The following is a 27377-nucleotide window of genomic DNA, read 5'->3' on the forward strand; positions in this document are numbered from 1 at the left end:
ATTTTCAAAATGAAATGATAACCGTTTATTTATTTATAATTTATATTATAGCAGGTAAATATGTATAGAACTGTATACACAAAAACATATTTATTAAATAGACTACTCTCCGTAATAACACCTCTATTGGCCCAGATAGATTATCAGGCGATTTATTGTACAACCTCAAATAGTCAAATATACAATCTTCTTCGGGTTATGGATGCTTTTTCGGTATCGACGATGAAGTAGTCTTCCCTGAGATCTTAAAAATGATTTCGCTAACGCCTATCCTTAAATTCGGAAATTCAATCCAAATTATTTATTACAGATCCACAACTATATTTACCTCGTCTTTAAAATCTTAAAACCTAACACGATATCAATGACATCGATGACTTGATGAACTTACGGTGCTTCCACCGGCCGCCTGAGCAATACTACGACAACGCACAGGATCGATCATCCGTGGTATCAATGCGTCGCCGTCGTTATTGTCGTTCCGACGCCATTTAATTATTATTTTTTATTCGTGTTGTGCGTGGTGTACATAGTACAATAATATTCGGTTATTATATTATTACACGCCGGATGCAATTTACCGAGTTAAAACTTACATTATTATAATATAGTTGATGGTATGACAATACGGCTCAACGGTGATCCTGTCTTGATGCGTTTCGGGTGTTTTCTTTCCTGTCGCTGATCAGGTCAGACTTAATTGTCATGTATATATTTATTATGTTATTAAATCACCGATTATATATATATTAGTATTAAATAGTAGTATATTACATTACATTAGAGTGGGTCGACCCGGTAAGGACTATTTGTATTATTATTTTATATAATATGTGCATACGGAATATAGTCGTATGTATCGAATGTATCGAATACAGTGGTTGTCTTGTCGTGCCGGTACCTGGTCTGCACGTATTATATTCAATTCGACATCGTACAACAGCCGCCGTACACGCGTGTGGGTATACGCGTCTACAAAACCAATAGTACTAAATAGGACCCACACGGTACCGTCAGCTTGAACGGGATCAAAGAAAGTTCTTAAATTTTGTAATTAAATTGATTCTCCTTCCCTTTTCATCAATTTTAAAGTACTCTCACGATCCACTCGTCAACGCACGTAATTTCTTATTTCGTACCGCTCAACACACTACCTACATGTAGTAAACGAACCACTTAAACGTATAATAAAGACCCTCTTCTTCTCTTAAAATTAACGTTTCCTCATAATATACTTAACATAACAATATAACATATAATAATTTAAATTAATTAAAAATATACATATTCCACACGTTAAATTGGGTTCAAGTCGCTATATTTGAAATAAAATATAAATATATATTTACCAGTATTCGCATGTAATTATACAGTTATAATTATATTATCAATTATATATGTTTCAAATAATATTACAATAGCTATTTTTTGTTGATATTTTTTTACCAAAAATAATGATTATATTAATTTCTATTGTATATTATAATCCCTCATTCGTTTCGCGTATGTAACGTATAATAAGTGTATAACTAGGAAAACGTATGAAAAGTTTGGGTTCAATCTTTCAACTACGGTATTTTAATTTGCTCTATACCATGTGGTGAAAATATTATAGAAATGTTGTTTACGTGAATCTTAATATCTTTTTCTCGTGGAAATTATCTAATTAATTGAATTTTTAACACGTATTTTTACATTAATTGTCGATTAAACAATATAACATTTATAACCATATTATAATGTGTATCATACAAATACGAATATTTAGAAGGTCAGATAAGTATGTGTGTTAGTAGGGTCTGCAGACGGGGAGAAGGTAAACCGTACGTGATAGAATAAATATATTATGATGCACGATGATATACGAGTATAATATACTCAGTATATTGATATGCAAATAAAAAAAAATTAATGTCAAAATATAACAAAACGACCATGATGTTAAAAAACGATTGATTCTTATCGTTTTGCTAAAACGGAAATGCCGAATAATTTGTTTTTTATATCTCTTCAATATTATAGTTATATTACCTATATTTCGTGCTCACGGGACGAGAATGAAAACACAATAGCTATCGCGAATACTATACTACCGGATAATCGAAGGTTACCTAATTACACACACATACATATCATGCATAATATATTATATTATTGTGCATTTTGTCTGCTTACACGTGAAAAAATACACACGAACTAAAAACGTGAAATTATTTGATACGTCTAGTTATAAATTGCTGGTTTATAAAAAAAAAACGTCAGTTCCATAAATACATATAATTTTTTATTTTTTTGTTTTTACAATAAAATTATATTAACATGTACAGTGTACACCCGCGGACTACAGCAACAACAATTTACAGTGGTTTGAAAATTGCACGAGTCCGTTGAATTTTATACTCCATTCCTCGATCCGTATTCTTATTCTTACGTCAGCGATGATATTTTTTTATTTTATTTTATTTTTTTGTTTTTGATATTATTGCTGAATCAGCGCGTCTCGTCGGTATGATTCGGGTTTCATTTTTTCACAAAATCGTTGATCGTCCTTAGCGGATATACTTGCGTGAACGGATTGTAAGGTTTGTAGAAGTTTTGCTTTATCAAGTTCTGTTGGACGTCCGCTTTCAATATGACCACACCTGTGAATGATCAAAGAAATATTAACATATATGTATATAAAATATCACAGAATTATAAATCGATCAACATAATACATTATGTTATGATGTGTCAGTGTTATTGTATTAGAAAATATTTCAAATATTGAACGATACAACGCAAGCCAGTGGCGCAATTAGGGTGGTGTAAAAAAGTCTTTAGCGCTCAGTTCAAATTTAGCGCTCTTTGTTTTTTGTACCTAACTATTATTATTTTAGTGAAATACCATCATTAATTGGTAAACTGTCAACAGTTTTAGCACCTCACGTTTTAGAGGCCTAGTTGCGCGCCTATGACGCAAGCTTAGACTTTTGAAAATTTTGTTTTTTAGGGACGTGCAAACGCGTGTGGCGTTGGATGTACTGGTGGCTGTGGCTCGAGGGAGTGAGGATAAAGTACGACCGCGTGTGATCGCAGGGGGTGTGTAGTTAGTGTATGGAGAACCACTATGTGGAAACAGTCGCATAAGTCATAGGTCAGACGCGTAAGTAGAATTTAAAAACAAAAATAAAATATTTTCTAGTAATTTATTCGAACTCTAAATGAAATATCAGCAATCATAAACCCGCAGGACAAATATATCAAAATATGTATATAACAACCTAACATCACGACTAAACTATATTATATTTTACTATATTACTACGAACTGAGGCGTTTTGCTCTAACTTCTAAGTCGTCGTCGTCGTCCCGACCCGGATTCTATGTACACGCCATAACCCATGCGACATGCGTATACTCGTTACACTAGAATAATATATACGCTATAATATCTCACTTATGCGACAAACTGCGATGATAACAATAAAGAGAAATATTTATTATTTTGTTGTTTTTTTTTTTTTTTTCAAACGACGACGATGACTATCCGAATCCATTTTGGAACCGTCCCCAAAAGAGAAAACAATGTCATCAACAGAGACAGAGAGACACGTAAAGACAGATGCACGGATAGATGATGTGGCGTACTACGTATATAGATTGGTGATATACACCCATAACGTGTTCCAGGAGGATACGCAATAGTAACTGCGACGGTGCACGTGCGATTTGTATCGGCGAGAATAGCGATTTCCGCGACCGCATTGGTCCGAGATGGCGTACAGTCGATAACAGAAGAGATACTTCTAAATATTTTTACACACTCAAAGTGACTGGAGAGAGAGAGAGACAGACCGCTCGTAGCCTATCACGCGTTACAACAGTTTTACGTGATTATTCGACGACGACCGCGATAACATCACAATATATATATATGTACATGGCTGGTAGTCGGTACAATAGAAGTTCGACTACGATATCCTCGGGACGATCTCTGTATATTATGTGTATACGCGCGTAGGTGTTAGGTCCCGGTTTGATGGCTACAAATTGTTTGAAAATGTTGTTTTATTTTCATTTTTGATTACCTTCACCGAAATGTTAACAGTGTACAATCTCTCTATCTCGCTTTGTCGCTCTGTGTATATACATATATATAGTACGCTCTAGTACTTGCAGATTGTTGTGATATTGACTTAGTTATATTATTATAGTGTACGCTTTTAGTTACAGATTTATTTTAACGCGTCGAGTCTTATGATTATATAAATCCGTAATAATTGAAGTTTATATTGCGCAATGCTAACCAAGTGTACTACTACAAACAATAAATTATTTGTTTTTGTGATTTTGCCGTGATGATTGTTATTGTTATAAATTATAATATTATAATACATACCATCCGCGTTATAGAGTTGCCAATCTATAAATAGGCTAAATTCGAATCATACGACGGAGGCGGGTGATTAAGTGTGTAGCTTAGAAAAATGCTCGGTGAACCATACTAGGATATACTTATTTCGTGTTGTAAGGTCGTTATTTTTATTTTATTATTTTTTTTTTTCAAAATTTAAATCGTTTTATCGAGTAGAAAATTGAATTGCATTTCGGTAACGTCGTAAAATTTGATGTTGCGATATCTACGTATAAAATATTATATATCTAAATACATATCGCGTTTGGTTTTTCGTAACTTGTTTTTTTTTATTATATATAGTCGGTATAAATATATTATATAATATGGGTTAAAAATATCGGCATTAAATCGGGTAAGATGTTTCGTGTCAAACAGTAGTTTAGGTATGGTTTTATGACAATGTAAGTCATAAAAAATATGACACAGTAGTTCATTTTTAACGAGCTTACCGGTGGGATTCACTTTGACCTTGATCTTTGTCTGTGGAGACAGTACCCCGTAGTCGACGTCTTCGTACAAATCCTGCGGACGACAAAAATATCGTGTAAAAATAATAGTAATAATAATAAGAGGGCTGTGGAAATGGTTTTAAAAGTGCGTTTTACTTGTATTCTGTATCCTGTGGGTGACAGCAGACCCATTTCATGCAACGCCACAGCCACGTCGGACGGCGTACCGTCAGTCCTGCGGTTGACGAAGGCGAGTGCGTAAGAGAAGTAGTTCTCGAAAATTGGTGTAACCGGCCGAGCCCATATTTCGATGCCTTTGTGCTGCAATAATAAATAATAATCGCCGTCATTGTTATTGATTCACATAATTATAACAATATGTTGTGTAAAAGTCGTTTTACCCCTCCCCATTTGTGTATAGCGTATTATGTATAATTGACAATCATTATTGATAAGATTTCAATGAACTATCTACTACGCTTTGTTTAATTCAATAGTGCATAACAATACCTATATATACATCTGCATATTATATTATATAATTTATTGAAATTCAGGTTTTTTGAAGTTTAATTACGTAGGTACTTAAGCTGTTCGATAATGATAGTATTCACTTACGTCGAAATCATATGTGTGTATCTTATTATACAGTATTATAGAATATGCTAAATTAATCAATTTTTGTTAATTTTATTTTCTGAACAAATTAAAAATTACTTCTTATACTGCGTGTCTGCAGTGTATCGTGTGGTAAAAAACGTTTCATCGGATAATTATTTATAAAATTATAGTTCACGAAATAATTGAATTGCATGTATACGTTTATAATATATATCTTAAAATATGCTTTTATTGAGTACCTAGGTACTGTTATTGTAAAATTGTTGAGCATTTGCTCAAGAATGATTTTACGTCGTAATTTTAATTTAAAAATTTAATTTAATACAAATACAATCTAATGCTAAACGGATATTTATTATTTAGCAAAACGGTACAAATTTCAATTTTTTCCACACTCAGCAAAAGTTTATTTTTCTCGTTATAACTTTATTGTATATACCACTTATTTTATTTCATTAAAATTCTACAACCAAATGTTTTATTATTTATGTACATCGAACTAAAGTAATTTTACTGAATTGTATATTTTAATATATTAACAAATTATAAATCAAATTATTACTTAATCAAAAACTAAATGAAAATATACAATTATTTTTAATTAATAATAGATACAAAAAAAAAATGCTAAGTCCATTGTACATATTTTGATATTATGACAATTTAAATAAGATAAAATACCTACCTATGTAGTCGTATCGGTGCATATTTTTATTGTTTATTTAGTTTTTAGGGAAGTGAAATGTAGAACATTTTTTCTATAGGCTTTCACCTCATCGTGGTCAAAATATACGATACCGTGAGAATAACCATTTTTTACAATGTATAACAAATACTCATGCATAACCATTTATATATATATATATATATATATAAATTATTGCGCCACATATGTAGTTTAATACGTAAACGTTATAAATAATTATAATTATATGTATTATGCAATCACCGATGAGTTTATAAGTAAATAGTATAATTTAACCAAAGTACCGTACGGAGTAGGTATTTTTACAAAAAAAAACGACGTTTTCCCTTTTTAACTAAATCTCTGAGTTTAAAGAATAAACGAATTGCGTAGGTATGAAAAAATACAAGATGTTGGCAAAATATTTGTATACTAACCTTGTAAATCCTGCGGCCCTGAATTCCCAATTTGTCTTGATCGATGGCTATGATTTTTTTGTTTTGTAATATCGCTTTGTACTCGGGTCTAATGGTCCTCAAGTCGACTGACATGAGCAACGGAGCTGCGAGTATAGCCCATATGGCCATCTGTACCTTGCTCTGTTCGTAGCTCAAACCAAAGTTTCCAATGATCAACTACATGAAGACGAAGAAAGACACTTTAGTTTGTTAAATTTATACACAATTTTTCGTACAGAATATGGCATTTATATAATATTATATGCATAGAGGGCACAAAGACAAACACGTTGGTAAACTACATATAAGGATAATCGCTACTTCGCTAATAGGCAATAGCTGTCCCTTTACACCACAGTGAACTTTCAGTTCGACAAATATAGTCAACCATGTATCAGTCTATATTCTATTCTATTGTATTCTATTCTATTCTTTGCCGTAAATAAACAGCAATTCCTAGTCTACACAAATAGCAGATTAAAAAAACAAAATTAATTGTTATACATTGCCCAGGGGTGGCAAACCTTTTTGTGATCAAGTGCCAAATTTTTCCAATCAAGGTTTTGAAAACTGTTCACGTGCCCAAAGGAAATTAAATTTTCTAAGGATAAAAATAAAGTTACTGATTTATTATATATTATTTTATTAAGTAAGCACACCTTTTTTTGTAATTATAATTTTTAAAATGTATATAATTTATTTCTTTGAATTTCTTATATCAGTTATAATCAAAACTTTATAAATAGTATACATTTTAATAATTTCAATTTTTTCACGTGCCATTGAAATTTGATCAACGTGCTCAACCTTTGGCACGCGTGCCGTAGGTTCGCCACCCCTGATATAGCTGCTCCATAAATCAAATCCTATATCATATCAAGGACGTATCCAGAGGGTTCAGGGTTCAGCCCCCCCCCCCGAAATTTTTTCTCGAAATAAGATTGAATAGGTTTAAATGTCTATTACATTTAAAACTTCTGTAATATAACATATTTATACTCTAACCTCCCCCCTCCCCAAAAAAAAATTATTTTTCTGGCTACGGCCTTGTATCCTATATATTTAATATATAACTGTGTAAGTTCGTCTTATATAGTAAAATATAGTATTTGAAATGCTTAACTCATGTATAATACACATTAATTTATAAAATTTAAGATTTTAAAGAAATATTACCATGTCTGGATCGTTCCAATGTCCGGGGGCTGCATTTGCAGCGATAATGTCTTGGTTGTCACCGTAGTAGTCAATGATACTCTCCACGCTAGCCCACGAGTCTTGGATATCGTCAAAGTTTCTCCACAAGTTGCATCTCGATGTTATAGCCGAATAATTGGGCTAAACACACGATAAACAAATAATAATAACGTTTATTTGAATATTACGTTGTCATAATGGTAATTATTATTTTACAGCTGCCGTAGAATATCATTAGTGAAGTCAATATTTGTTATGAAACGAGAAGCATTTACGTATTCTATTCAATTATAAATCTGATGTACAGTTATATAGAATCACCCAGTGACCATAAATATATTTGAATAATATGACGAATGCGTTTATTAATATTAAGGATAATAATAATAATAATAATAATAATAACAATACTTACAAGTAATAACAATACAATTTTAATGAGATTAGCTATTAACAATATTAACATTTTGGTAATGTATTTTTAAAAATCATACATTATATAAAAGCTCTCAGGGATTTGTCCCAATCAATCCCTCTTTTAATTTCGTTCCTGTGTATTATTGCTGTAACCGTAGCGCCATCTACGGAAGACTTTCAACTTTTGCTGAATACCTCGTACGTATTTATAGAGGGCGGAAAACGCACCAGAAAACGATTCGATTTGTCATAAGACGCTACGAATTTACTATAAATTATGGTACAATACCGTAAGAAATATTATAGTCATTACTTATTTATTAGCAATAAATTATTGCTAACAATTTAAATTAATAATATAATATGTAGTTTTCAGAAATAGTTTAATTAATTTAATAAAATTGTTCGCAAGAAGGACTTGCAACAAAAATGCGTTCGTTCTAAGTATATGCGAATAAAAGTAAGTTTATAATATTATCATAAATATTTGAAAATAATAGTAATAATAATAATAATAAGATGCCACGGTTTAAAATTGTAGGTTTTATCGTAAGAAAAGGCGTCTGTAACTGTGAAATTGTGAGAACATTCGATTGTCTGTGAAATTTGAGTGCAACATTATATAATTAACAAATTATTATTTTAACGCACAATTATATTATAGTTGGGTCTTGGTAATCGGTATTCGGTACGGATAATTGTTTTATTTCTCGTTGTTTTTTAACGTTAAAATTTAAAGCCTGTATTTGTAGTTGCCTGTTTGACATAATCAAAATGTAAGATTTTAATTGAAATGCATAATGTCTGTTCACAGTTTGTGCGAACAACTCGAACGATCGTGATGTTTGATCACGATTTACGAGACAATAAAAATATCCAAGTACTGTTCTAGGTAAAATGTTTGTAACAAACTTTATACACAATATACAGCGTGATGGTAGAGAGTTCGGAAATCGGAACCAAATGTATATTATAAAGACACTGCGATATGTGAAACGACTTACGTGTTTCCGATTTGAAAATCTTTCGGCACTTCACTTGTAAAAAATTATCGATGTATACATTTATGCCAAAATATTATTTGTACAGAAACTATAGGTTTCAAGATCGTCTCCAATCGTTTATCGGACGACATTTTTTGCAGACACAGCACAGTCTGAACGTTTGCACGCGACTTAATTATAATATTATGTTTCACTTGGAAACGAAGAACGAGAACACGTCGATATGTGGTCTATAGTTTGATTCCGATCGACTTCAGCGTCTACATATTATCTCATATACGCGTAAATGTGTAATAAATAATACATATTATAACGTATAGCTGATAATTTAAAGGTGTAGTGTAATACCTATGTGTAGCCATAAATAGGTAATAACGCGGAATCGAACATGTGACTGGCAAACGAAATTACATAAACATACCACGCCTGACACTATTTATTATTATGTGTTTTATATACCACAACAACAAACAGACTGCACGTTACACATAACGATAATCACAATAATGATTTTTGTGCGTTTGGCTAAGACTACTCTCGTCGGTCGTCCGGGGGGGCTTTGTACCGCGATTTCAGACAATTTTCACGGTTATCCAACTACACGTTTACCTGTATACATATATAATAAATAAATAGATATATATATATATATATGACACGACGACATGTCTCGAACACACTTTCTATATAATTTTTAGACGAGTGTCGAGTATTAACCGCTCGGAGGCCAGGCGGTGTTCGTTATTCGACCGTTGCTCCCCCCCCCAACCACTTGCATCGTGTTCTGATACCCGGAGGGATACGGCAATATAATAACAACGATAATAATATTATTATCATCATTATTATATTATATGCATGTGTGTTGCCGGAAAGAACGACTAAAAACTGTTAGTGTGCGATTACGAACTATTATAGAATTATATTATATGACACGCGGACGGGTCGCCCGATAGTTGGCGTATTACCGTAATGAACCGCCGCCAGTCACACGAAACAGTCGTCTCCCTCTGTCAACCGACGTAAAATAATAAATAATAATAATATGCGATCCGCCCATCCGTCATAATATATAATAATAAATAATAATTATAACGAAATCGTAGTAACACCATTTAAACATATTATAGCACTCGCGATATATTTATTATTTTGTCGGGCACGTGTCCCTTTCCGAGTAGGTTATAGGTGTGGACATGTAAATACATGATATGTATTTCAATAAATGTACGTGCAACAACATGCAAGTGTTGACTGTAAATATGATTCGGTAGGCACTGAAGTTTTTCGAAAAAAAAACCAAATTTTTCGGCATTCGCGTAAAATCAAAATCTCAGAAAATAAGGATAACGTCATCGACATCCAGGTTCTACAAGTTATTTATAATATTGTTAAACAATTTAGTGTGACGTGCCGGTGAGGACTGATGAAACAAAACGAAAATATTTTCGCTCGCTCGATCTGAATGAATGTATAAATATTACCAATACGATATAACATGCTGCGTATGCCTGCTACTCACTTGTAATCCCGCGTAGGTCTGGTAAACTGGCCAACTGCACGAGTACACCATGGCTCTGCCAGTTTTGTTCAGGTGGTAGCCGAATTCGCTATAACCTGTAAAAGACAAAAATATAAGCGATGTGCAAAAACAACGTATCTGATGGCATCCACGGTCGTGTCTCAGATGACGGAGAAATAATTAACATACTTCAATACAACTGTCAGCTCTTGCAGATACGGAGGGTTCCCTTGGGCCTTCAATACCCAAATTAATCAATAATTCTTACATTTATTTTATATTTTTACCCGATGTTAATTGGTTATTTTTATTTATAATACGTAGATAAAATATTATAAGTAAATAAAAAAACAAGGCTCAATCCCTAAGATGGAATCTCTCCCCTTTCAAAAATGACAAGTCGTTAGACAATGTGATATATTATAATTATGGTGACCAGACGTACTATTTTTCGTAGGACAGTACTCTTTTTTGATGCATGTCCTAGTGTCTTTGACAATAGTGTTAAGTACATACAATTGTACTCTTTTTGAAAATATTATGGGCTGATACGTGTTTATGATTTTTATAATTTGGTATTAATTTATATTTTATGGTTCGAGCTAATGCAATTTAATATGGTTGGTAGCATAGTTAATTTAATTTGTATCTATTAATATGCTTCCTACATATTAACAATGTTTTGTATTTATTTATTCAAATTTTACATATGGTATTTTTATCAAAAAAAAAATGTACTTTTTTAAAATTTTTATGTCTGGTCATCATAATTATAACTAGAATTCACGATTTTGACCGAGTATTAACCAACACGTGTACATGGATCCCGTGTACACGTATCTTAAAGTATTAATTGTAATGATGTAATGTAATGATTTACACATGTAATTAAAATCCAGGTACACGTGTAATTACTAGGGAATCCGTGTATCTAAATTTTGTTTTAAATAATTGATATATTTAAAACTTATAGGCTGCAAGTATAAAATTCATAGTTGTTCTACCTAAATCTTACCCATACAATCTATAAAATATATGCTAAAAGTCTAAAACCGGCCAAATATGTGGGAAAAAAATTTATTTCTGTAGTACAATGCTTTTATGAAAAAAAATATCAAAATTATGTGTTGAATTAAATAATTATAATTTCTTTTAAATTATTGAATGTTAAATGTCGTTTATTTGGTCTCAAAATATTTTTAAAACGCTAAACAATCGTTCCACATCAACCGATGTAATTAGAGCATATCCTTGTTATCGGGCATATCGGCTATCGTCAATTGTCAATCATACAATGAATATATGTTATATTAAATGCAAGATTAAGGCCGAAAACGCATGAAAAAGATAATGTTTAAAAATATCAATCACGACCATATACCGATAAATAACTGTTTTCAGTGTTTTCGTTTATTGCAATATCGTGTAAAAACGTGTATACACGTGAAATAGGGACCTCTAATAATTACAACCCGATTTGAGCGAACTCTTATTCGGTGCCATAGCAATAATTATAGTTATATGATTTAACATCATTATGTTATATTATGTTATACCTTGGTCCATGTCTTTGGGTAGCGAATAACAGCCGTCCAGTTTGACGAAATCCACGTTCCATTCAGCGAACGTAAACGCGTCCACTTCGAGAGATCCCAAGATTCCCGGGTAGCCAGCACACGTGAAGTTACCGTAGTCTTCATAAATTCCGAACTTCAGTCCTCGCGAATGGATCTATATACAAACAAAAGCCAAAAATATATTATTACATTATCTATCGACAGATCAGTGTTTGGAATCATTGCAGATTTGACGCCCTACAGCGTCTCCCCTCTCCGTTAACACACATACACATATGTTTATCATGTCTTATAATAGTATTATATTATTTTGATTTGAGTTAAAATCGAATATATATTAGACTTGAGATAATATAGATATAATGTAATGCCTATATAATACGTAACACCGACTGAAATGCAATAGATCTGCAGTGATAATAAAATAGATTCGACATCGTTTTAGTCTTAGTACTTAAAGTTTTTCGAAAGTCGTTATTTGCCATTCTATTGTCATCGGAATAATATAGTGCAATTATGTGATACTCGAAGCAATGTTTTTTTTTCAAAATAAATAAATAAATTTATCTCTATTATTCTAAAACAACACTGCAGGGCACTGACATACTGTGTATACTGTATATATAACCTTATATACACATAAGTATTTACTATACTATACTCTAATATACTATTTCCGCACTACCAAAGTATATATTATTTATATTATTATGTGTAGGCATGATAATGCATATGTAATACAAAACAGTTTACAAAGAAATTGAAAATATTGAGATGCGTAATATTATGACGTGCGTGAACTGTGCGGTAAACTGTGAACATTAAAATGTCATTAAGTATATGACGAAACTTTCACCTAAATCATTGTCATGAATATTATCTGTAATGCAGACTTTTATTGATATTGCACATCGCGTATGATATGTGTGGGTGGGGGAGGGTCTTCGTCGACCCAAAATAGAGCAGTACTTCATAAATAAACGAAATATGTGTATTACATATATTACGCAGGTACATATAATGAATCTAACGGCTATAAAAGACTTTCGTTTTGTTACTCACAATGGTACTGATAGAACTGTCCTGCTGTATGATATAATAAACTTCATTACCGCCTCTATATATATATATAACTAGCACATACACGTAGCACTTAAATCCTAATATATATATTATACTATGCAGGGTGTCTCGTCGTATATATGACCTCGTATTACACTGCATCCGCCCACTCAAATAAATATGTAATGTAAACTTACTCTTCTATATTAGCTTTATGCGTCATGCAGTCGAAACCCTACGATTTATATAACTATGTATTCGAATATTTGTTAGTAGATGGCATAAATTATCAAATTTTTAAAACACTTGCATCGATTTTCATAAATTAGCTATTAAAGATTAATTATATATCAGGAACAATAGAAAACAATAATTTATTAAAATATTTTAATTTTGAATTTATATATAAACCATAAAATGTTGTGGATATAATTGGGACTAAAATACAATAATAATTTTCTGAAATTTGATTTAAAAAGTATTAATTATAGGAAACAGTTATACAAGTTTAACAGAGACCATGACGATTTGGCACATTTTCTTTGTTTCTTTATTACTTTGTCTGTATATACTTAGTAAATAATTATATTGTTATGTACCTACTTTAGGATTTAGGTTACTAGTTTGCTACTAATTTCAGATATAGGTTATAATTATAGACTATAGTCGTCCAAATTATAATACGTTTAAAATCCACAAAATAGAATATTAGTTTGTGTGTAAGTGACAAATGTTTAATCAATAGACAAATTTAAATTTATATAACTCACAACGAAAATCATAATAATATTTATAATTATATTATTGTGTGAAACGCAGTGAAAAACAAGTCGAGTTATTTTATTTTGATTTTTAGTACTCAGTGTAACGAAACACTATCATGACGACAATAAAAAATAATAATATTTTTTTTTATTATTACGAACAACGAAGTTTAATTTCTTATAGATATTTTATACTCGTACATCGATGCAAAAAATATGTATATTAAGAGAATTAGTTTTGAAAATGAAAGTTTTGAAAAATTACGTTATGGTTCACTTTTGTATAACATACTCGTATAACAACTTTAGCTACTAGCAATTAGCATAGTATAATTTCTTTCTCATTTACACTTATAACTTACTTATTATTATATAGGTATACCTAGCATACTAGGAATCTTGTTAGTTATCAAATAATGTGTATATTTAAATATTCGTAGTTTTAAAATCATGATTTACACGCGAATCGTGTCGTCAATTATACACCATTGTAAATTAATACAATATTATAATGATAATGCTATATGTAGTGACTGCAGATCTCATATTAAATTATTAATAATACGTTTAAAAACATTTAAACGCTTTTAAAAGTAGGTACATAATTAAACTCGAGATAATCATTTATTTTTTTTTTCTATTGTTATGAGTTTAAAACGCATATTATGCGTATTTATATTTATATATACGCCTATTGACCCAGATGACCTAATGAAATTATTTAAGTGTTAAATTATCTTCATTCGTTATCTGTATTCTGTTTAATTATCATAAGAATGCACGTTGATTTTAACCGAGTCAATAATGTTTTCATAACAGAGTCTATACGTATAATTAATAATAATCATTATTATTATTATCACTATTGCGCATTTATAAACAACGCATGAGATAAACAAACACAGCGTCACAATAACGATCGTCAAAACGCTTTTGGAATATTATATCATTATTAAATATACACGAATTCTGTTATAATATATATTGAGCAAAATTAAAGTTCGATTAACGTTTTAAAATTTAATGACATATAAAAACAAAAGTTGATAGACTATATTGTTTATATAGATTGTAAATAATCATTAGCCAGAATTGCAAGGTTAAGTTTAAATGTAAAATGACTTGTCAAATGTTAAGAGCTTCATGGCTAAAAGCATTTCAAAAGTTGTACACGTAAAAGCACAGAGAAGGAAGAGGGTTAAGTTCTTCGAGTAGGTGTTTTGAAAAATGATTAAAATCCACAAGTTTAAGTGTTGACTTTTAAATATTTTATTTGCTCAATTACTATATCATGTGACAATTATAGTGCTGTCAGCTGTGAAAACGCAGCTCAAACGAACCACGTCTACTATATCTCCAGTCGAGATAAGACGAGTTATACATTTATTATGCAATTATTGTTATATTATACACGCGCAATGAAATCGAATACAGACATTTAAAGTTCACGATTATGATTCACTGAGTGTAACTAGTGTAAGTATAATAACATAGTTAGGTACTTGTATCGAAAAGAAAGATAATTAACAAGCGAAATGCGTTTGTTTGTCATCATGAATATAATTCCGTATAATATTATGCAGGAGACCATCATATTAATCTGATACTTCAAACGCATAAAATTATACGGCTACAAGTATTCTACGACGATCGTGTGTTGCACGTATGAATCAGGTGATATCGGATTTTTGTTTCTGGAAAAAAATGTGTGTACAAAAAGTAAAAAACGCAAAAAAATGATATTTTTTACTGTACTTTTCTACGTTAGAAATGACAGTCACTTATCCACACTATTAATTTTATAAGTGATATACTTATAAACATAATATTGTATATATCATATAACATCATAGCCCTGTGTGGCTGTGTTCATATATTTTATACATTACTTTAATTTTACCTCAAACCCATGTACGCGTACGTATGCTGTTACTGTTGCATTTGTCGTCGTTACTATTATTATTATTATTATTATTGTTGTTGTTATTGTTGTTATCGTTATTATTATTATTGTTATTACAATAAATTAAGTATTATGAATTATGATTAATATAATGGTCGTTGAGCAATTCGGCGAGTAAAATGATTAAGTACTATAACGACCGTGTTATTTGAACGAAAATTTGTTATTACTGAAGTACTATTGGTTTGCACAATTCAATAATTACTGAAAATATAATAATTAATATACGACATACGTGACTCGGAGTTCATCGGTTAAATGATCGATTTGCGTGTGTTTAGTTGTCACTGTATTACTATATACATTTAGCATTTAACTGTGCATAATTTGTTTGAGATTATGTTATTATAATTATAATTGCTGTTGTATACATTATATAGTGTAAGACTGAAACAAATCGTTACTATTAATCGTTAAAAAAATATTGCATAAAAAATGACGAATATTTCGAATAAGATGTACCAACGCACATCACACGTCCTGTCGCCGTAACAGATTTTTTTTTCAAATTAGTCGCATCCATTGTCACGCCCTGGTTAAAATCATTTTTTTCTCTTATTTTTAATAATTTTTCATTATTTTTTCGGTTAAAAATTGACATTCCCCATTGTTTTATAACATATATTATACATGTACATTGTATGTACACCATATATATTCGAGCAGCGTAATTTGGTTTTCAAACTATATTAAGTTTAAGTATATACTATACACACATCACAGTTTGTAATTAGTGCACTAGATAATATAATAACACTGTCTTGAGTAATTAATGTATATAACATTTATGTGTACAAACAATATATACATACACACATACAACTCGGCTAATTGATAATAAGGGCGAACGTGAGTTAGATCTTTGCAGTTATATTATTTTTAATAATTCAACGTGGAAGTTGAGAAATACAATAAAATATGTAATGGAATTTTTTTTTCATTCTATTCGTGCGTTAACGTTTCAAATATTATGCAAGACAATATTCTATAATAATGTTAATGTATACACATAATTTATAAATGAGATAATATTAAAATCACCCGAAGAAGGATTTTTTCAATTCGTGAACCGTTAAACACGTTTTATTAAGTGGTATAATTACTAAAGAATAGCGATCGAGCCATAAAAAAAAAAAAAATTATAATTAATGTACACTTACATGTATAACAAACACGTCGCGAAGTTAATGATAATTAGAATGTATTATTACATGCCTTGTACTTATTATAAGAATGGTCAAAAAAGTTATTCGACAGATTGCAATATTTGAAGATTGCAAAAAATAAAAAATAAACCACAAACATATTATCGTAACCTAAATTCTAATAATGTATAGAGACATTCGTACATGGGTTTCACTCTTTAAAAAGTTCATTAATTGCATTTCATCGGTGTATACCGAGGCCAGTGGCCAAGAATGTTGAATTTTAAATTAAACGTTTTATGTTATATTCAAAAGCTTAACGTAATATCCTTTAGATAGATTAATATGTAATAGTAAGTATTATCTTCGTTTTACTCACTCTAGCGTAAAAGTTTAAGTTATATTATATGTAATAAAAAAAAAAATACAATAAATACGAACTTTATCCTCTCCGTGTACATAATAATCAGCAGCGTCGTTGCAAACTTTGAAACTTTAATACTTTGTGCAATTATTTTTCATAAATGGTTTTTAATTTGAAAATTTTGTTCAAAACTGAGAACAATAAAAACGTAGTACTAATATTATTGATTTTTTTTTTTTACCTTAAACAATATTAGATAAATTTATCGTCACTAATGAAATATGTGTGACCGATATTGGACCATATATACTAAAACGTCGAATAGTTTAGATTTATCGGGACTCGGAAGCAATTTTATGAAACCGAAATGCATATACGATACATGAGACGATAAGTATAATGTATAGGTTGACGAATTTTTATTACTTCAAATACAACAGTAGAAATAGACGCAAAATAAGTAATTACAAATATAATAAAATCTCGAATAAAAAAGACGTTCGACTAACTTTTATGATTTTTCATTCTTATTTTCAATTTCTAAATTTGGTAGCGCAATGGTTATATAAATATTTTTTATGTATCTGTAGTAGGTATACATTTAAGCTACATTAAGGAAATGAAACATTTCATTTCACTGCAACTGCTAAATCTTTTTAATTTTTAATCGAATAAGATATTAGATGACACATTACCTATATATTATGTCATCGTACTTGTATAGGTTATGACTGTTCAATATTAAATCTCGTATTTTTACCCTACATCAATGATTTATATTTACGATATTATATATATTATAATATTTTTTATATAGGTAGGTATATACTCTCGTTTTCTGGATTTGTGGGCGTACCCGTACATATTATTATACAAAACCTTTTATTACATTTATTGCACATAAATCGTAAATAATCACTATTTAATAGAATAATAAGTATATATATTTTATAGGTAGGTATAGGTACTCACGTATTCGGATAGGTCAGCCATTCCTCTGGGGAACCGTTTGGCATCAGGTTGTAGCCTACCATCGTACGACCTTGCAAAGTCTAACCAACAGTCGTCCACGTTTATGTACTCGTAGCCGACAGCAGCGTACCCTTCGGATATCACAAGGTCTGTCATGGTCCTAAAGAGTTTCTCGCTGTATACATAACACAAAACAGACAATGACAATATAACATGTGACTTCAAATCATTATTATTATTGCTATATTATTATTATACGAAAATATAACAATACTTTTTGTACTTTCAAGTCTTACATGTACTTACAGTGTACATATTTTTTGTGAAAACAAAAAATTTTCATCATAATAAAATACTACGTGTATTTAAAAATTTGGAAAACTTCATATACGTCATCGTTTTTGCAATTATACCAAGGTTTTCATAATTTTTGAATACATTTCGTACATGAACTTGACTAACTGTAGTCTAATTGCCGTCGAGTAATTATTGAACGAATTAACTTTTAAACATATCATAGATTGTAGATTGTCTAATAAGATTATTTTCTAGGCAAGTATTAATTATATTGGCATTAACGCATAATATATACGTAAAATATATTTTTATAATATACACAATGAAGTTCATCGTAATTTCTGCTATTTACCTAGCTACATATAATTACACGGGCAACCTTACTGTTGTATATTATTATAACTTATAACGTTCTGTACAATATACATAATAATAGCACTTTGTTCTCAGTAGTCTTGATGAAATCGATTTACGATTTTTTTTTTTTTTTTTTGAGTTCACAGTCTCATAATTTGACTCTTTGGATAAATACTGAGCAACGTGATATTTAAAAGTTTCAGCACTCAATCAACGAAATAACAAGTGTGTACATTGTACGCAGCGGGTGTACGTGTATATAATATATAGTATACGTTATTTTATATAGATCTTTACGTTCCAACCGAAGCACTTGATTGAGTGTAATGGCGTTATTTGCACCGAATTCGTCCCACAAGATTATATTATACACTATAGATAAATATAATTAATAATCCGTCACCAATTTTGTACTGGAGTAGTAATTGGTTTCCCAAAAACGGTAATGTCTTGCGTAGACTATACATGTATACAAAGCACGGTCGAAATTGATTATTCGTAGTTTATTTCGAATTACTTCCGTATGACCGTTTTCTGTTCACCAAGTCAGGAATTCCATCGTATATTACTGGATCAATTTAAAATGTCAGAGTTGAAATTAATCATATTATTTATTAAACCTATACTCTACAGTGTATCCATAAAACAAAATTCAATTTCGTTTATCGCGGAAATAATAGTTAATAGACACGGTCTCGAGTATAACGTATTTTAACAAAACATCAGTGTCAATTAATAATAGATGATAAATAAATACTGTGCAATGTGCATACTTGAATAAATTGTAAAACAATCTTTTAAATAATATTTAAAAAAAAAATAAATAAAGGACTAGAGGACACTTTTTTCATTGTGATCTGAATGATAACTACTTACTAACTTCATTCGAAAATATGCTGTAATCATTTTAATAATTTTGTTATTTTTTATAAACGTATTTTCGTCGTCAACACTGACATAATCTAGTGCGAGAACGAGTGCTTGTCACTATACTGCTCGATGTGTCCGGCGTTTCCGTAGTATGCGGATAAACAAAATTAATCTAGTGTGTATAGCGACCTAGAACTGCCACAAAACTCCGAAATAATAATAATAATAATAATAATAATTCAAATAATGTGTACGCATACCATTTTCCTGTCACTGTAACAATAATCGATAAGGAGGACACACGGATAGCGTCGTTGTTGTTGTTATTATTATTATAATTTTATAAAAGGAGTATTCCAACACTTTGTGTATGACGTCTATAATGTTATTATATATTTATCCACTTCGGTTCAAGGTCTGAATTCGACCCTACGACGCGATTATGTGCGACATAATAGTCCGCCACGGTGCGTTCTTTCCATGCCCTTTTCGTGCCGAAAAAAAAACAACAAAAACTAGGTTTTCTAGCAATAGAGTTCAACCGGCCGCGGCGTGTGGTACCGAATCGTGACTGCAGTATATATGATATATATGCATTTTTTTTTTTGCCTAATTCCAATCGACGAAGTCCCCGTCCAAAATGATCATTACGGCGGAACATGCGTAAAACCTGAACGTAAAATTAAAAAAAAAAATAAATACGAAAACAAAAGGAATTCTATTCCATATCAAAGAATTCTCCGACTGCATCATAATATAGGCAGCTATACTATTAAATTTACTATATACGAATACGCAGATGGCATATTATATTGTTTAAAATATTCTGATTTCCGTGGTGGGTTTAAAATTGAATGGGATCGGAAATAGTACGAATAATACGTAAGTATTTCAGTGTTAAACTTTAAATAACGGAATCAAGATTTTATTTTTATTTTTGATTTACTATACTGTTTAACTAAACGGCAGCATAAAAATAATTTTCTCTACTTGTTCAGTATCGTAACAGTTCATAACCACTCGTATCCTTAAAAATGGATGAAAACAAAATCATGATGACCGACCATGGTAATCAATCATCCGCCTCGTTGGAAATGTGCAGGCGATCCCTGCGGATACCGAGGGTCTCTTCTTGGCTCCATTCATCCGTTGTTGTTTTTTTATTGTACGCGTCAATTTAAAAAAAGATATTTTAAAACTCATCAATAACTGTAGAGTTTTTTCATTTTTTAGCCGAATAATAAATATTGTATGACAGATCAACGTAGTACTACACTACATGTTGCTTTTTGTTGACATCCACGTGATAACTTTTACCACACTCGCCATTAATTGTGTAAAACGGTTTATATCCATATAAACAGAATGGTTTTAAGGGGGCGAACTAAAAAACGCACATACATCGTGTACAATATATATTATAAATCTATACATAGCATACATACCAACCCACGCACGTTTTTGTCGTGATCTCTTTTTTTTACTTAAAATCGTGACGTCAAGCCAGTCGATGTGTTATTATTATTTGTTACGTACCTATACGAACGCAGAGATAAAAATAATTATAGATATTTTTGCTATCGGTAAGCCACAGGAGGGATATATACGTATTGTATGTAGGTGAAAATATGCAATATCAGCTGCAATACCAGTTTTCTGGGCCAGATCGTACGGCAGAACAATCGATTCCTTGTTTATGTCTTAAACATAATGCTATATATATATATACGTGTTGCAGCCTCTCGGTATCGGCGCGTTGCGTAACCGAATAACATTTAGCAGATCGCGATTGTTTCCTTCATCAGTAATCGTTACACGACGATTTGCGTACCTTGACAAATTCGGTAGATGGGAAAAAAATCTGATGACAAAATCTAGGCTAATTATTACAACAAAAAAATAAACGACATCATTTATTCTCAATTATTTATATATATATAAATAGGTAGTTAGGTTTATACAACGTCTAGATAATATACTCGAACTGTGGCATGTAGGCTGGACTATAGTTTCGAGTTTCGGGGCATCATTGTTGTTGAGTTGAGTGCACTGTACATAATTATTATTATACTTTTTTAGCCTCCACACGAACGACGAGGATATTATGATTAAAAACGTGCTTTTGATTCATTAATTCAAATTATCTTCAACCCGTGATTATTAATTAGCAGTTTTTACCGAATTCCGAGGACGAATGTCATGAACGCATTGTTATCGTTGTTATAACGTGTTCTTGTACTTGATACATTATTTGTACTTGGTTCATCCTCACTCGGATATAAAATAACTACTATAGGCATTATTATGCATGCGCGTATAACACAATATGCATCTGCCCTTGACTTTTGTTACGTTTGTTTTTTAACTAGTTTACAATTTGACGAGGTTGCGCATGGAGTATTTTGTTGTGCTATAGGTGTTTTCGGCTACTGTCGTCTGCAGTAGACAGGAGTCGCCCGTACTATTATCGTTTATGCGAAACTGTGCATAATGCATAATATAATGACTAATAATTTGTGGTCGACATTTAACGTGCATAATATTATATTAATGCAATAGCGACTGATTGTCACCTCTCATTGATTTTCATTGATTTCGTGGTTTGTTTCCGTCAATTGACGTAGATCACCACAATAAAAATGGTATTGGTTTCTAATGAGAAATTTCTGTTTGGAAAGTACCAAAAATTATAATGTTGGCAAACCCGAAAATAAAAAAAAAGAAATTTTAGAAAAAAAAGCTAACAATAATATCATTATCGATGACATCTGAGCACGCAGTTGACAAAATTAGATTGTCTATTTACGTCGATCGTGGAACATAATATTAAATTACATTTTGTGTAAGTATACTATATAATAAATTATTATAGGTACACAGTATTCAATTTAAAATAATAATATTTTAATAGCTTTTCGAACTATATTAAATTCACTTTACATAATGATAATTAATATCCGGAAATAAATCTAATATTTAAATTATTATAAAATATTGTTTACTCTATTTACCAGCAAAAATAAACATTATCAATCATTATAAATAATAAGAAACTAAGTAGGTATTTGCATTACGATTTGGTATACAAACATAAACACAAACTTATTTTTTATTTGTGTCTTATAAAATCTAAATATTATTTATAGTTTTAATATATTTATATATGAAAGAACTATTAATATTACCTTATACAATTGTCAGGATCGTTTTTGCAATCGGTATTGCATCTAAATCTTTCCCACGCTAACCATCCCATAGGAGGTGTCCTGGCTAAACCGTTTTCCAGGCAAAAACTGCTTGTCAGCAGTTGGAACACCGTTAAGGCTGTTATCCATTGAAAAGCTGCCATATTGTTATCTGCGAATATAGCAAAATTATGTACTATTAATTACATATTTTTTTTGTATTAAAAATATTTTATAATATTGTCACGTCAAATAAGTATAATTTTAATATATAAAATATATTTCTCGATAATTTTTACTCAAAAATTTAGAGTTTAGGGTGCTAAAACAGTCTCAATAATTTAACTGTATAATACTATAATAGGAATATATAATAGTTTATTACATTGTGTATATTATTGCAATATTACTACAATACTAAACAATGATAAATCAATTATCTTATTTAGAAAGGTGTATTAAACAAAAATATTATTATATTATAATAGACTATACTCAATAAACTTATTTCGTACTATTTAATCATTCAACGACAATACATTTTTAATAGACATTCTTTGGGTGTATCGTAGAATTCAATGCATGAATTGCGAGATTTATTTGATTATGCAATTTGAATAGAAAGCTAAATATATTATACTTGTATATAAACTTTGAAAATTTGGAAAAAGATAAACAAATATTTTTAAATTAATTTTGTTATAATATTGTTTTTGTAGATAAAAATGTAACATTTAAAATTGATAACACTTTTAATTGTAGCATTATTATAACCTAATTATATGTATGTATAATAAACCACATATTTAAATGGAATCAACTTATGAGTTATGATTAACTAGTAAGTAGTTACTGATTATATTAATAACTGATACTTTTAAAATATTTCGACAAAATCCGCAAATCTATAAAATGCTTATAGTATGCAGTGTAGGAATAAATTATAGAATTTCATTAAAATTAATATTCAAAATAAATATATGTAAAAAGTTTAAAATAGAAAAATTATTTAGTAAAAAAAATCAATAACATTAATACGATGTTAATTTTATTATATAATAAAATAAATACTAATGAAGTAATATATGTTCACTAGACCAATCGACTGCATTTAACCGGTTATATCACATTTGAAGGTTACAAATTGATCGTCAGTCAATCGTTTGATAACGTTTAAAATGATTTGAAAATATGTCATACATACCTAGTTTAGAAATATAAATACGATTTCTGATTACTCATAAAATGATTAATGTTAATTGTAGGTACGTTCGTCTTAAATAAATATTTACAAATATTAAAACCGTACGATTATTATAATATGCTTTAGACTTTAAACTATAGGTTTATATCAACTTAATAGATAACTAGATAAGGACATTGACATTTTAGTCATAAAACATCATATACTTTGATAATTATTTGCTTCAAAGATAGATTTAATCTATTAGGGTTACAGTGTAACAACTTTGTATAGTTAATGGTATGGGAAATGTGAATTTTGGTAAAATTATAATACGCTTTGTTGTTATATAGGTAAACAAACCAGCTGTAAACAACATTTTGGTGAAAATCGTTTCTTATTGTTCTTAAACCTAATCGACTATAGCTATTGAGCATCTGGTGCGATGATATCCTCAGGAATAAAGACAACGATTAGACGTGGTTTACAGAAAAAGTTGAACTAACGTGAAAATCATTTTTTCCCATGGTGACGGGTGACGTCGTTTATACTCGCAGCTGACACCTTTTTACTGAATATTTCCTGCATCCCATTAAAATATAGCTAAGGAAAAAATGTAAATATATTTTCAAAAAAAAATAATGTAGTATAATGGAACGTTTTCGGTCAATCGCGGTCATCGATCACAGGTTTTTTTTTTTTTTTAAATCAATGGCAATATAAACGATATACCTGCATAAAGCTAATATGAATAAAACAATGTCTGACTAGAACAAATGTTTTATTTTTGAAGCTTGTCAAAGTTTTGAAGAGTAAAACTTTCTGGACATGAAACTTTCTCTATTTATAGATTGGGCTCAGACAAATTCTGAGTATAATATTATATCGAGAATTATACGATAAGTGTAACACATATTATTTTGTTTAAATTTCGGTCATTTTCACACACATCAAAGCGTATTAGTTATACCAAGTGGTGCTTGTATCGTATAAATTATATATAGTTATTATGTAGGTTTATAGAATGCAGAGATTTGAATGGTGCGAGCATTAATATTCTAAGACTAATTTATACAGAGGATGGATTTTTTTTAATCTAAAATTATAATAGCAGTGTTATAGCACTTGATTTGTGAAGATAAACGAAAATATATAGGGCAAAACTAAAAGGATAATGCTCTTCTCAGCACATCCTGACAATGTTAAAGAAGTGGCTAAACCCAAGTGGCCCGAAAAATTTCGTACTTTTTACCCAATATATATGAAAAATAAATCGTGTGTTTTGTTTAGTTAATTGAACGTATGAAAATGAAAAACATCAACAACTTTTTAATTTTCTTATTTTTGTTTGACATATAAAAATCGTGTTAGTATTATATGAGCGGAGGAGGGAGCAAAAGTTGTGTTGCCCTAGGGCGGAAAAATCCTAACTACGAGAAACACTATAGAATAATATAAAATAAGCCGTTATAATATTTTAATTGGTAATTATGATCATTGAAGACGGGTTTTTCGATAAAGCATATAAATATTTCAAATAAATTAAAGGAAGTAACCCCTTATAAAATATAGTGTATATTTGCAATAGCACTACGAAGACGTATAACAAAATTTTACCTATTGAAAAATATTAAAAGCATATCTATACACTAAATGTTTATACTATTATGAGTGATTATAGTGACAATCACATTAACGGGCGTAAGGAATAAATCGCTCTAGATAACGACTGACTCGATGTCGTTTTCGTAGGTATTCATTTATTTTAATAGGTAGATCGTGATTCGAGTTTCAATCGAGTCGTCGGGGTGGGTTGTCGGGAACAGCAATGTAGAAAGAAACGTCGTGTTTCAAATGAAAGGGTTATTAGAAATGGAAATCAATCTATATAACCAGATCGAGATTAGGTCAGATCCGTTCGACGTAGTTTATGCGATACAATACCGATACACCGTCGCGTAAAATGTCGTCTGCAGCGCGTTTGTAAATATTATTATAATATACGATGTAGACATAATGGCATCTATATAGGTACGGTTTTTACCTGTCGCGTGATCGTGCGGAGAAGTCGGCTGTCGCTGCTCCTCTTGCAGTCGGGTGCGCGAATCGTGTTCTATCCGGCACGGGACGTGTGCGTGTTTGTGAGTGTAAAGCGTCCAAGCTCAACCGCTCATGTCCGCCAAAAGAAACGTTTTGGAGAATGTCTTCGGTGGTTCGACGATACTCCCGGTTCCATATATCGAGCGGTATATCGTGTTATAGTGATATATCGATCACACTATAATTCACCAATGTCCACGCACATCATCTTCCGGCGTCGCGGTCGTCCTGCAGAGTGTCCGCTCCGTGTGTGTGCGTGTGTGTGTGTGTGCTGTATGTATAAACAGTGTATTCCTTCTCTCCTCTCACCGGTGTATACGAGACGCCGTGCCGAGATATTAAAAACTGTGTCGCCGCCGGTTTCTGCGCGATCGCGTACAATGTGTGATCGCGTTATCGTATTATTGTTTTTAATTATATATAATATATATTATTATGTTAGGCTGTTGCAAGAGGAGAGACGTCTGACGGCGTGTGTGCTTTCGCGACGACTGTCGTGTCGGTTCGTCGACGAGCTGTAGTGTGATGTGTGCGGCGGCGACTGTGGCGCGCGCGCGTTCGCCGGACTGGTTCGAGGACCCGCTCGGCGGCGCGGCGGGGAGACGAACCGCCGCCGCCGCCACCGCATCGTCGTCGTATAGATGAGTTTTCTGCGCGAAAACTCTTAAAAACCAAAGTCCTTGGACAATCCCACATTTTTTTTTATTTTTCAGCCACCGACACACGTACGCGGGTTTATTTTTTAACCTATCAGTTTTTTTCTTAGATTTTTATTCAATATCGGTG

The 27377-nt window shown here is 31.0% G+C and overlaps 1 protein-coding gene across 1 annotated transcript; it reads right to left on the reverse strand.

The window, feature by feature from the left end:
- Positions 1-2475: 2475 nt before the first annotated feature.
- On the reverse strand, positions 2476-27131 carry LOC113555041 (alpha-N-acetylgalactosaminidase). Its single transcript, XM_026959332.1, has 10 exons — positions 26536-27131; positions 23309-23480; positions 18600-18774; positions 12309-12483; positions 10753-10847; positions 7789-7950; positions 6592-6789; positions 5005-5169; positions 4849-4921; positions 2476-2642 (listed from the first exon to the last, which is right to left on the reverse strand). The coding sequence occupies exons 2-10, from the start codon at positions 23470-23472 to the stop codon at positions 2521-2523; spliced, it is 1329 nt and encodes a 442-aa protein (XP_026815133.1). The 5' UTR covers positions 23473-23480; positions 26536-27131; the 3' UTR covers positions 2476-2520.
- Between the last annotated feature and the right edge of the window lie 246 nt (positions 27132-27377).

This window comes from Rhopalosiphum maidis, chromosome 2 (genome assembly GCF_003676215.2).
Source record: "Rhopalosiphum maidis isolate BTI-1 chromosome 2, ASM367621v3, whole genome shotgun sequence".
Taxonomy (NCBI): domain Eukaryota; kingdom Metazoa; phylum Arthropoda; class Insecta; order Hemiptera; family Aphididae; genus Rhopalosiphum; species Rhopalosiphum maidis.

Coding starts and splice junctions, on each gene's coding strand:
- LOC113555041 (XM_026959332.1), bottom strand. CDS start 23,472: ATGGCAGCTTTTCAATGGATAACAGCCTTAACGGTGTTCCAACTGCTG. Junction 10,848..12,308: donor ACCCAAAGACATGGACCAAG/GTATAACATAAT, acceptor TGTCTTTTACAG/GTTATAGCGAATTCGGCTAC. Junction 6,790..7,788: donor ATTGGAACGATCCAGACATG/GTAATATTTCTT, acceptor GTCTTCATGTAG/TTGATCATTGGAAACTTTGG.